At 35.7% G+C, this 11,507-nt stretch overlaps 1 protein-coding gene across 2 annotated transcripts in view; it reads right to left on the minus strand.

Annotated features, from left to right (window-relative positions):
• LOC149533118 (BTB/POZ domain-containing protein At4g08455-like) overlaps positions 1-7,503 on the minus strand; it is a 72,657-nt gene extending 65,154 nt beyond the window's left edge. Inside the window, exons 1-2 of one of the 2 annotated variants that reach the window (XM_089805276.1) lie at positions 7,228-7,503; positions 5,564-5,878 (exon numbers count right to left, since the gene is read on the minus strand). In XM_089805276.1, coding sequence (XP_089661402.1) covers positions 5,564-5,830 — 267 coding nt within the window. In that variant the 5' untranslated portion in view covers positions 5,831-5,878; positions 7,228-7,503. The remainder of the gene's footprint in view (positions 1-5,563; positions 5,879-7,227) is intronic. The other variant, XM_089805275.1, reaches the window with a different exon arrangement.
• Between the last annotated feature and the right edge of the window lie 4,004 nt (positions 7,504-11,507).

Below are 11,507 nucleotides of genomic sequence, written 5' to 3' on the forward strand. Positions count from 1 at the left end.
TCCTCTAAGGGGTGACATTTTTGCCCCCTTAAAACATGATCAAATACATAACCTTAATCATAGTCTAGATGGAATCAACCAAAGGCAAAGTACGAGGAGTTTAAAGCCAAAAGAAGTTGAAAATGAGTTGATACAACAAAGAAATTTCTTTAAAGGCATCAGATTCTGCCACCCACCAAGGATCCTCAATCCTCCCACTCACCTTATGTTCGCCTAGGCATAGACATAAGAAATACGAAGTTATGAAGGGCAAGGTTGAGGAGATCAATCCAAGATACAAAGTCATAAGAAGTTAAGGGAATTCAAACCAAGAATTGAACAAAGAAAATTTATGAGATGAACCAATTTGAAATCAATGAAGGTGACCAAGAAAATCCTCTAGATAGCAAGATTTTTGCCCTCAAGTATGGGAAATTCAATGAGTTGATTGGAGGTCAATTTCATACCTAAGGCATGGCAGATTCACCAATGACAAAGTGATGAAAGTTTGAAGCAAAATGGATAAATGAAGAAGGCGACAATCAAAACCAAGTTGACAAGATGGACATTAAACAAAGAAAATCCACAGAAGGTGGCAGATCCTATCGCCCTCCAAGGATTTGAAATCCTCTAGAATCCCTAATCTCCACCTTGTATTTATGACAATGGAAATATAAACCAAGACCCCCAATTCACATTAAGAACAACAAAAGTGAAAGGGTGGAAAATAAAAGGTAATACCAAATTTGAGGAAGTGAAAGAGAGGATTCAAAATCCTCAAAGACCCTTGAATTCTGCCTTATCTTCGTCAAGATGGAAGCTTACACAAAATAAAGATCAAAGGCATGGAGATGAAACATATCATTTGGAGGAGGAGAGTTAGGATTGGTTAGGCCAAAATCAACAAGGCAGAATAATGAGTTACATAAAAAAAGAAAAATATATATCCTTGAGGGATGGTAGATTTTGCCAACTGACCCCCCTAAGGATTCAAAATTCTTAAACATCAATGAATTGTGCCTTGGATTATAACCAATCGAGACTTGATCCTTAGTTTCTAAGTTGCACAAGGAAAAGGGGATGAAACAGATTGATAAAGTGTTAACAAGGATGAAAGATCAGCTTATAGGGTTTCCCCAAAAAGCTACAAGGAGTGAAAATGAGTTTGTAAGAGTGCAAGAAAGGCAAATTCTGCCACCCTCCAAGGAATCAATATCCTCCCTCATAGCAAAATTCTGCCCAGCAATTAAGGGAGTCCTCGAGACCCCCTTGAAACGCACCTTGCATTGTGGGAGCTAGAATATTAGCCTTTGGTCTCCAAGTTGCGTGGAAATGGGAGAAAACAATGGGGAGGATAGAATATTGACATGAAGATCAAGATTGAAGTTTGATTAAAATCAAAAAAAAATCCTCGAGGGATGGCAGAATCCGCCATAGCCCAAGATTAACAATCCTCACCCACACCTAATTTTCTCATAAGAGTTGAAAGAGGGCCAAATTAGCAGAAGAAAGGTGTAATTTAATTACTGTTTAATGACCAAAATATGCCTAAACAGGTCAGTTGGCATTGGAAAGAAAGGAGAATGGTTTCAAATATTTTAATTGGTTTCAAAGAACAAGTTGGCCTCTATTAGAACACACCCCTTCAAAACATTAAATTACTTATTCAAGGAGGTGGTGAGAAATCATTTCCACATCACATGAGAAGCAGATTTATCTCTGCTAAGGCAGCAATTTTCTCCTAAGTCGGTGAAATATCTTCCTAATGCAGTGAGTTCCTCTTAATTGTCAACAAGCTATTATTTAAAAGCAGCAAATTTCATTCTTGGTGTTTCAAGAAGCAACAATTTTGGGTATTTAAGACAGATATTCTCCTATTGGGTGGTCACAAAAAATTTAATTTGGGAATGCTATTTATTGAAAAACTTATTTGTTTTCCACATTTTAAGTGAATTCATATCAAATTGCAAGATTAAGATCATTTTATCAATAAAATCAAAACTTGTGATTTGCTAGAAGAAAGGCAGGTTGATCTTGAACTTGAGAAAATCTATTTTTGCCTCCTTAATTTGATGTAGATGCAATTTTATTTCGTGAAAGCTTTCAGTTTCCCTTCATTTCATCATTTTGTGAGCTTAATGCTATTTTTCTTTTGTTTTTACAAGATAAACTTCAAAAAGGAAGAAGCTTGGAGTGCTGTGAGATGCTACAAGATCAAGTGCAAACTTCAAGCAAGGAGATAGCTCAAGTACTTCAAATGAGTGGTTCTAATCCAGACTACCAAAGTGCAAATTTGAAGATCAAGATCAATATGGAGTTCAAGAAAACAAAACAAGGAGAAGGAAAAATCAGAATCTACAATCGAAAGATAATTATTGTCAACTTTAATTTCCTCTGAATTCCAAGTTCAGTTTAAAGGATCCAAGTACATGAAGGACTTCATCCCTTCAAGAAGTTCAATTTTCAAGTTTGCAAGTACATTGAAGTTCAAATCATGGCAATGAGAAAATTTCCAAGAACAAAGATGGAGAAAATTTGAGAAGAAGAAGCAATTTGAGAATATGTCGTCACAATTGAAGGCTAGATAAAGTTGACTATCAAGTGATATTTTATCATCACCAAAAGAATTGATCGAGTCTACAAGGATGTTGAGGTGGCACCCACTTGTCTTCTACCAATCCAAAAATTCTAGTTACACGTGTTCAAGCACATTCAATCATATTTTACCAAGTGTAGAATTTTCTCATTGGCTCTCAAAAGCATTATAATTTTCTTACTGGCCCACAGAGTGATGCCTTCATGTAATTGGATGATAGTGTGGCAAACCTAATGAGGGTTTGCAACAAATAAATCTTGGCCCTTGATCTTGAATTGATCTTGGCCCTTTATTGTAATTGAGCAACTCCAAAAGATCAAGGCCTTCGCATTTGTAAGGGTTAGAAGGGATAGATTTTAAAATTATTAGAGAGGAGATTAGTTAGCTAGTACTAAAAGTAGAGTAGGAGAGGAAAGAAGATTTGTTGAAATTACTGCCATAATGCTATCAAAGTAATTTCTGATTCATTGTTGGTCTTCATGATGTATTACTTGTGTCACTTTGGATTGTTGCATGGTTTCATCAATTCCTTATTTAGGATTTTATTTTATCTTGAGTAGAAGACGTAGATAAATGAAAGATACTGTTGAATGGGGATTGATGGTGAAGCTAGTGTTCATACCTTTTAGCACATGCCAATTGTAAGTAACAGTGCAAGGTTAATCTACAGCTAAATTGCAAGTGTTTAACTTCTATTAGAGATATTCACTTAGATTGTGCCTTCATAGGATATTTGGATGATCATTGACAATGAGAAAATCCTTCCTACATCCTTAAAGGCAGTATCCTCCTATGCCTAGTTGACACAGCGAAGCGAAAATTGGTTAGAGGCTCATCCCATCATCAATCTCATCTTATATTCTGAGTTAAATAGAATTACTAAACCCTAATCCTGGAAGTTGTTTGTTTTGAACAATTTGAAGAAGTAAGAGTCAAATTGATACCCATTGAATGAACAGCATAAGTCCCTTTGTGATAACCAACATGTCACATCATTAAAATTGGGTAATGTCCACAATAAAGAAGGAACCTTGAGGTTGTCTCCTTTGATCACACAATCTGTATTTATTGTTTAGCATATGAGTATGCTTATTCAAGAGAGAGTTGGAAATCTGGTATTTCATCTTGGAATACTGAGTATTTAATTTTGTATATTGTGGTGGAACAAAACTCACATCAACAATTGCAATGCTACCTGATATAGGAAATGGAAACTGAAAGAGATCATATGTAGAAAATGTATTAGAAATCATTCTTTATTTTGAAATTTCGCATTTTCTGAATTCTACAAACATCGGGCCAAAAATATTTCTCGATTCTCCTACTTAGGCACCTGTATGGCATAAGTTCTGTACTGGTTTGAGTTCAGGTCCAGGGGGGCCGTCAGTTTGCCCAGCACTCTGTCAGAAAAATCCAGAATGAAAATTCATAAGTGATTTTACCATAATGGGAAAAAAGAATGTTAGATGCAGGGCCCGAAGAAAATGCTATGGTTTAATAGCACCAGAGACGTCACACAGGTCCTTATAAAAGAGATATCAGCGATGAGAAGTGTGGCGCCCAGTTGCAACCAAATTACATGGAGTTCCCTAATTGTCATTTGCTGTGCTACAAATGCTGTATAATCTCTAACATAAGATAGAAACCGAGAGGAGGTCTGCAGAACCCTCGTGAGTGATATCTGGATCTGCAAAAGAACAGTTTCACAATCATGGCAGCACTTTCAGATGCCCTGCCCCAAGTTTCTTCTTCATCATTTGTTTAACATGAGCAGGACATGAAGCTCCTGATGGACAAATGAGCCAGCAACAGAATATGTAACAATCCCAAAATACATCAAATTGTTTTATTTTCTTTAGATTATTTGAAAATAATAATTTCTGGAAAAGGGGTTGCAGCGTTTTGAAAAACCCAAACCAGCCCTGAAATGTGGCCATTTTGGTTGTGGCCGTGAGGGATAATTTGACAGCCAAAAAGGAAAAAAACCATTTGTAAAGGTCATTTCTCATTTCACAAAGGTTGCAAGTCCAACAAACACAAAGTGGTTTTTCCTTCTAGTGCTTCTTGCGAAAAATGTGAGTTGTAATTAAGAATACTAGCATTGATTTTTAAGATGGCTTACATAGTGTAAATTTCTGAGGTATTTGGACGGCCATGGTGCCATATTTCTGGTTTTGAAATGGTTCACATAACACCAATTTCTGAGGTATTGAATTTAAGATGTCTTCCATGAGAACCAGTCTTTGCAGGTTTGAGCGAATTTACAGTGTCAAGTTTGATTGTTTGGTGGCTTCCATTCCACCTATTTCTGAGCCCAAGGCAGCTATCACAGCATCATCCTTTACAGGCACTTGGGCAGTCTTATTAGCGCCATTCTGGGACTACTGGCAGCTAGGACAGCGCCACTTATTGCTGCTGTTATATATGCAAATAGTGGTGAAGATTGGCGATTTCAGAATTGTTCTGCTAATGACGATTCACTGAATAAAGTAATGGGTCGGGTGGGCTTCTGTGTTCACTGTTTATATTCCATAAGGGATTGAATTTCATTGTAACAGCACATCTAATTTCTGGATTCTAACATTCAATACGGTAATTCTGATTTCAGACAAAATTCAATCACCGAATGATCTCACCTTGCCCTTACCAAGACCTGGGTGATCAAAAGGTATCGAAACTTTCGTAAAGTGAGTAACGTTCAGAAAGATGTTTCATAATATTCTGTTTGGAATATTACTTCACCAAAGTCACATTCAAGTAATTAAAGGACCTTGTGCAAGTCCCAGTTGACTTTGGCAGGTTGCATATTCCTTAGTCCTGAACACGAGTATGTAAATAACGCATGTATAAGCTTTTCTTCTAATCCTATTGCCTTTTATGCTTCTGATATAGGTGTGCATTAATCCAATTTATTATAAAAATTGTAATTAATTATAAGATAAAATGTTTTTAAAAAAAAAATACGTTGAATGTTATGTAAAGCATTACCAACACAATTTTGTGAGCTTTTATCCTGGAGCCATCTTTAACTTCAAGAGCAATGTCAGTATATTCATCGAGCATGATTTCAGGTGCCCACATTTTCAGAAAAGAAACCTTTGCTTTCAGTTCTTCAATCTCTTTCTTCAGCTCTTCCTCAGTTTCACTTGCCTCTTCATAGCATTCTCTACAGGTTCCAGCATCAGATGCTTTATATTGGTCTTTACAGGAAAGGCAGGTCATGATTACCGTTTCCTCATTATATCCCCTCGCCATTACGATCAAACAAGCATAAGCAGCAGCAGAGGCAAAATCATTACAGTCCTGAAAACAAGTACACCGAGAACAAATTGTCACCAACTTTGCTCAATGGCTTCAAAGCGGTGTGATTCCCACCTCTAGATAAGACATTCACAAGTACATAATTCCATAGAGACAGCTAGCTTTGATTACTTAAACTTGGGTGGTCCAATGAGACATTCAAAACCAGAAAAAGTAAATTTTTGAATATTTTTCTGAATCAAGATTAGCAATACTCTTCAATTCATAGATACTTTGTGCAAATGCCGGAAATTTTAGGGCATCTTGAACTACAAGCTCTGTGGCGTAGGACATTCCGCAAATAATTGCAAAAGATAAATTTGAACCCAAAATGTTGAATAACTGTAGGGAGGACCGGGATATTTCATGTTTCATGAATTCTCATTAATGCTAACGGCTCGCACATTTTCTCAGCAGCACCGTCAAATTAAGGAAGCCTCTCTTCATCGCACTGTTGTCAGGACCTAACATAATTAAGCGTACATGTTTCACAACGTGTGACTACAATGCCTAGGGGATGTGGTTTAACGACAATGCGAGGCATTGATGAGAACATATAGATTTATTCCAGCCTTGAAATAGGTTCAAATCCTGCCTATGCTGCTGAATCTTGCCTCGCAAAACAATAAAGGGCACCCAGAACCCCAAACTGGATATATCTAGCGAAGGCCTGACAACGGTACAGTAGAGTGAAATCTTGTACAGCTAGTTGCAGATAATCATAATAGCAAACACTATTAAGGATGCATCCAAATTTAAAATTCCCCACACTGCAATAAGGTCGTCTATATATCTAAAAGCGATTTTCGAGGTTGCGACAAAAAAAAAATACAAAACCTGCTAGCAAATCTTAAAATATTGTCAGAACCCACATAGGAGCATATTATCTAAGCCAAAAATTTCCAAGAGAAGAAGCCGGTGAACTTCTAGTTGAAGGGTACTACAATAGCCCCCACTTCCTTACCCTGACAACTCTAAAAAATTAAGTTCCATGTTTGCATGGTCCATCCACAGGCCAGCAATATGGTGTAATCCTCGTTGTAAAAAATGGCAACCAGCGCCAAACTGTTATCAACTAAACTAGCATTGTGCGTCAAAAAGAAAGGGATTTCAGATGAACCCAAATTTACATTTTGCATGCTATAATGAAAAAACACGTACATATACAGATAGATAGAAAAGAATCAGGCAACTGACATCAGAATTTCTTGTTTTAAAACAGACTAGATAACCCAAATGAAGAGTTTGCAATATAATAATAATAATAATAATGAGCTAAAAAATATATAGACAGATAGCAAGAAGCATTTCTTATTGTAAAAGCAGTTTTAAATTCAATGGGCAACCCAAACCTGTGTAATAATAGTTAACAACACAGTTGAAACAAAATGTTTCCATTGACACGAATCGAAGATAAAACACAAAGCAAACCTTGGATGCAAATCATGATACCAAATTGTTGATGCAGCCTGAAGTCATAAATTTCCTCAACTTTGGCAGTGGCAGACCGATTGGTGTTCTTTATAGAAATCTGTGATGGTTTGCCTTGCACATTTAGTGCCGACAGAGCGCACTGATCGTGTAGTCACATAAGACAAACCATGAATTCAAATGTGCGGTTGTTTCTGTTTTCTTAATTTGCCCCAAGGCTAATATTATTGCAATCATTTCTAATAAATCGATTTTTTATTTCTAAAATCTATAAAATTATTTTATTTCAATTTAATTGAGTCATACATTTGGAGTCTTATAGGGGTCAATTGTAAGGCAATATTTGGAGAAGCATGGATATCTGAAAATATAAACTATCGCAAATACAAGTTACTAAGTAGATTAAAATTTTTGTTTTAATTTACATTGGGCTATAAGTTGTTTAAAGTGACTTCTTCATCTATAATTTGCCACCAAACTTGTCCCCCACTATCAACAATTTTATTCTACCATTAAACTATCTTAAAAATAATATAACATATTGCGAGACTATCTTTAGTACAATTTTAAGGGGTAAAAATAATGGAATTGTTATATTTTCATTAGAAAAAAACAATGGGATCGTTATATTTTCATTGGAATGTATTACATTATAGAGATTGAATTTACCCTTCACAGTATTGAAGATTATTTATGTGACTATCAGGATTTCTTAATTTTTACTTCTAATCACCACCAAACTTTTGAATAATATTATAAATTCTAGTTTAAGGAGTCTTTTCCCATGGTCTTTTATTATATAATGATTTACAATACCTTATATTCCTATTTGTTTGGTGGCCCTTGTTTTTATCACCACATTCTAAGGAATTTTTCAGTCATATGGATATTATAGAGAAAACAATTCTTGGCTTTATCTTGCTTTATTTATGTATAAGATTTAGTTTATATCATGTGCATTTTTTAGTCTTGTATGGTCATTGTGTCATATTCTTGCATTGGAGTTTATTTGGTTTTCATCATATTGTTTGTATGTGCATCTGCCTTGTTTTGTATTGGAAATAAAAGTATATGCTCTTCCAAGTATAGTATTAATTTTGTTTTCCCTAGTCATATAGTGGATTCTTGGTATACAGTAATCAAAAATTGAAAGTAGGGTTGAAGTGTTGGGGATTCCTTTGTATCCATAAGGGGAATGTGTTTTTGTGTTTCATGTCACTTTTATTTAAAGATTTTTTCTTATAGAATTTATCATGGGATTCTAGAATATCAATGGTATGGATATATAGAGTAGCTTATATTTTATTCTTGAGAATGGATGTGTTTTCTTGTGAACAATCAAATCACCTTCACAACAACCTTGCATATGTTTATATTGTCTTTCATTGGTAATTGCTATAAAAAATAAATTAAAAATTGGTCTCATTCACCTAGTGTGTTTGTAAGGCCCACACTCGTACCCTATTATAAACCGTAAGGAATGCATATGATTAGGAGTTAAATTAGGTCATGATTGACATTTTTGTTACTTGGAATGATTTATGAGATTATGTTAGGGACAAATATAGATTTTGAATATTATAAGTTTAATACCCTATTCAATAATATGAGGTTGATGAGATAAGACCACATGAAACGAGATTCAATATGTTCAAGCTGAGAACCTGGTCAAGGTATTCAAGGTATGATCTACTAGACAATTAGGAAAGAGGAATTAACATTTACTTTCATGAGAAACAACAAGGAATGTAGATTATAGTGACAACAAACCATAAAGGTTGTATTCAAGGATTAGTTCTAAACCATTATGACATAATTATGGAAGTATTCTAATGACCTGAGAAATTGACCCTAGGGACACACACCTCATAATGTGATAAAAGGATACTAGTTGACATGTTTGCATATTAGTGATTTTCACTTATGACATATTCCAGGATCCATTTAATTGCATTAATGATTCAATAAATATGACTTTAGTGTTTCATTGTTATGATAGAAGGGATTGTGATGATATTTAGAATGTTAATTTGGTAACGTTAAGTTAAGATAAATGTTGTTACACATATTTTGATATTTCAATGTTTGAATATTTTATGGAAATGATTAGAAATGGGAAACAATTGTGTATGTTAATGTGATTATGGATTATTCTGCACCTATATACATGTACTTCTATACTATTTTCATTGGACTACTGATGTTTAAATTGAGTGTGTAGGAAAATTTGAACCATGGAAATTATTCAGGGAAACAAGGTTCAAACCTATGTGAACACGGTAAAGCCAAGGTGAATCTTTGGAAGATTCAAAACCTCGTTGTATAGTGTTTATTTCATAATGTGATTGTGCATGGGTGTAATAAATTTAGAAATCATGAACAATTAGGGACATGTCATTTTGTTGTGTAAAGTATCTTAACATGTGTCATTTGACACTCATGTTGTCTATGTGTAAATGACATGTCATATAAGGCTTTTGGGCATGAAGTCACTTAGCCTAAATCTAATCCCCATTATGAAGTCAAGTGAACCCACTTGGGAGAGTGTTAGGATGAGTCACCTTCATGATGGAATTCGAATTCAAATGTGATGGGAACTTTAGAGGGCCTAAACGTGGTTCCCAAGTGTTATTTTTGTGAAAATAAGTCACCCACATGGTAGTAGTATAGGTTGGGGGTCTAAATATAACCATGAGTTGGTCTAGGGGACTTAGGAGACCCTCTAAACTAGTCATTTTCAAGCCAATTCGAAAATCAATGACTTCTTTCCTCACCCCTCCACTTGATTAAGTTCCTATTGGTAGAAAGGTACAAGGGGGTAGGAAGGGTAGGTGGGAATGAACATGGAGGTTCTTTTAGGGAGCTTGTGCCAAATTAGGGGTTGTTCACCCACTCTCTAATTGTAGAGACACTTAGGGTTTCTGGGAGATGAAACTTGGAAGCCAAGGCAGGGAAGCTCTTCATCACCATTTCATAGCCATTAGCTTCAAAGGAGGTTAGTGCTTCATGCCATGGATTTCCTCATCTCATGAAAGTTGAAAGATGGAAATTGTAAGAGTGTTCTTGTAGGAATTATGTGTCTTGCATATGGTGTATGTGTAGTTGCTTGTGTATGTAGATGAGCATGTTGGATCTACTTGCTTTTGATTTTGTTTTCTTTGAGTTGTTGTGTGGATTGAATGTTGTGTTAGGTGTGAAGGCTTCACTCACCCTTGGGAGGGAAGAGAAGCCTTGGGGTGAAGGGGTTAGTTGGGCTCAACATTGAAGTTGAGAAATCCTCCTCTTGGAGAGGGGACAGTTTTAATGGAGTATGGGCTCCATTGAAGCCATATGCCTTTCTATTGTTCTATGGGAGGTATAAGTGAGGATATGTGAAGAGGAGTAAGTGTTGATAGCCTCATTGAGGCATGTGATTATTGATAGCCTTGTTGTGGCATGTTTCTTGGAAGCCTTATTGGAATATTGCAATTGCTAGATTTGTTGTTTCATAAGGATATGGCATTCTTCTGCTTGGAGAGTCCACCTTCACCCAATGTTTATGATTCCATCTGTGAATCATTGTGCAAACCTTAGTTGGGGTTGTAAATGAGTTGTGAAAATATTGTATTCATGTTGGTTCTTGTTTGTGATGCTTGATTGAGTGTATCCCGTTTGAGCCTTGTTTCCCCTAGCCTTGTGGGTGGTCTCCTTGAGGCCTAGGTTGGGAGGTGACCCTTCGTGGTTCCCCATTTTTATCTCTCCATTGCAGGTTTTATTTGATGATCTTGGAAACTTGGAGTTCTTGTAGCCTTTCCATGTGCATAGGAGAAGACAACATTATCGTCTTTCTGTTGAGATAGAGAGCAAACTCCATCTTGATATGTGAATTTAAATGTATTGTAAGAGTAATGTTATTGTCTTATTCATTTTCAATGGAGAGGTTGTTAATCATCTATGTTTAGTAAAAAGTATTTCCATTGTGTAAATTTTGATATGGTGTTTTCACCACCTTATGATCATGCTTGATAAGTGTGGTGGATGGAATCTTGAGAGTATCATGGAAGAGAAATTCATTGTATCGATGTTGTTGTTCATTTATCTTGGATATGAGTGTATTGAAGAGAAGAGTTAAGCATCATTATAGATAATAGTAAGGTGTGAACATAGCTACCTCTCTATTATCCCATTATTCCCAATTCTCATAGAAACAAGTAGATGCATT

Source organism: Cupressus sempervirens, chromosome 10, assembly GCF_028749045.1.
Source record: "Cupressus sempervirens isolate cs-2001-9-10 chromosome 10, ASM2874904v1, whole genome shotgun sequence".
In the NCBI taxonomy this organism is placed as follows: Eukaryota; Viridiplantae; Streptophyta; class Pinopsida; order Cupressales; family Cupressaceae; genus Cupressus; species Cupressus sempervirens.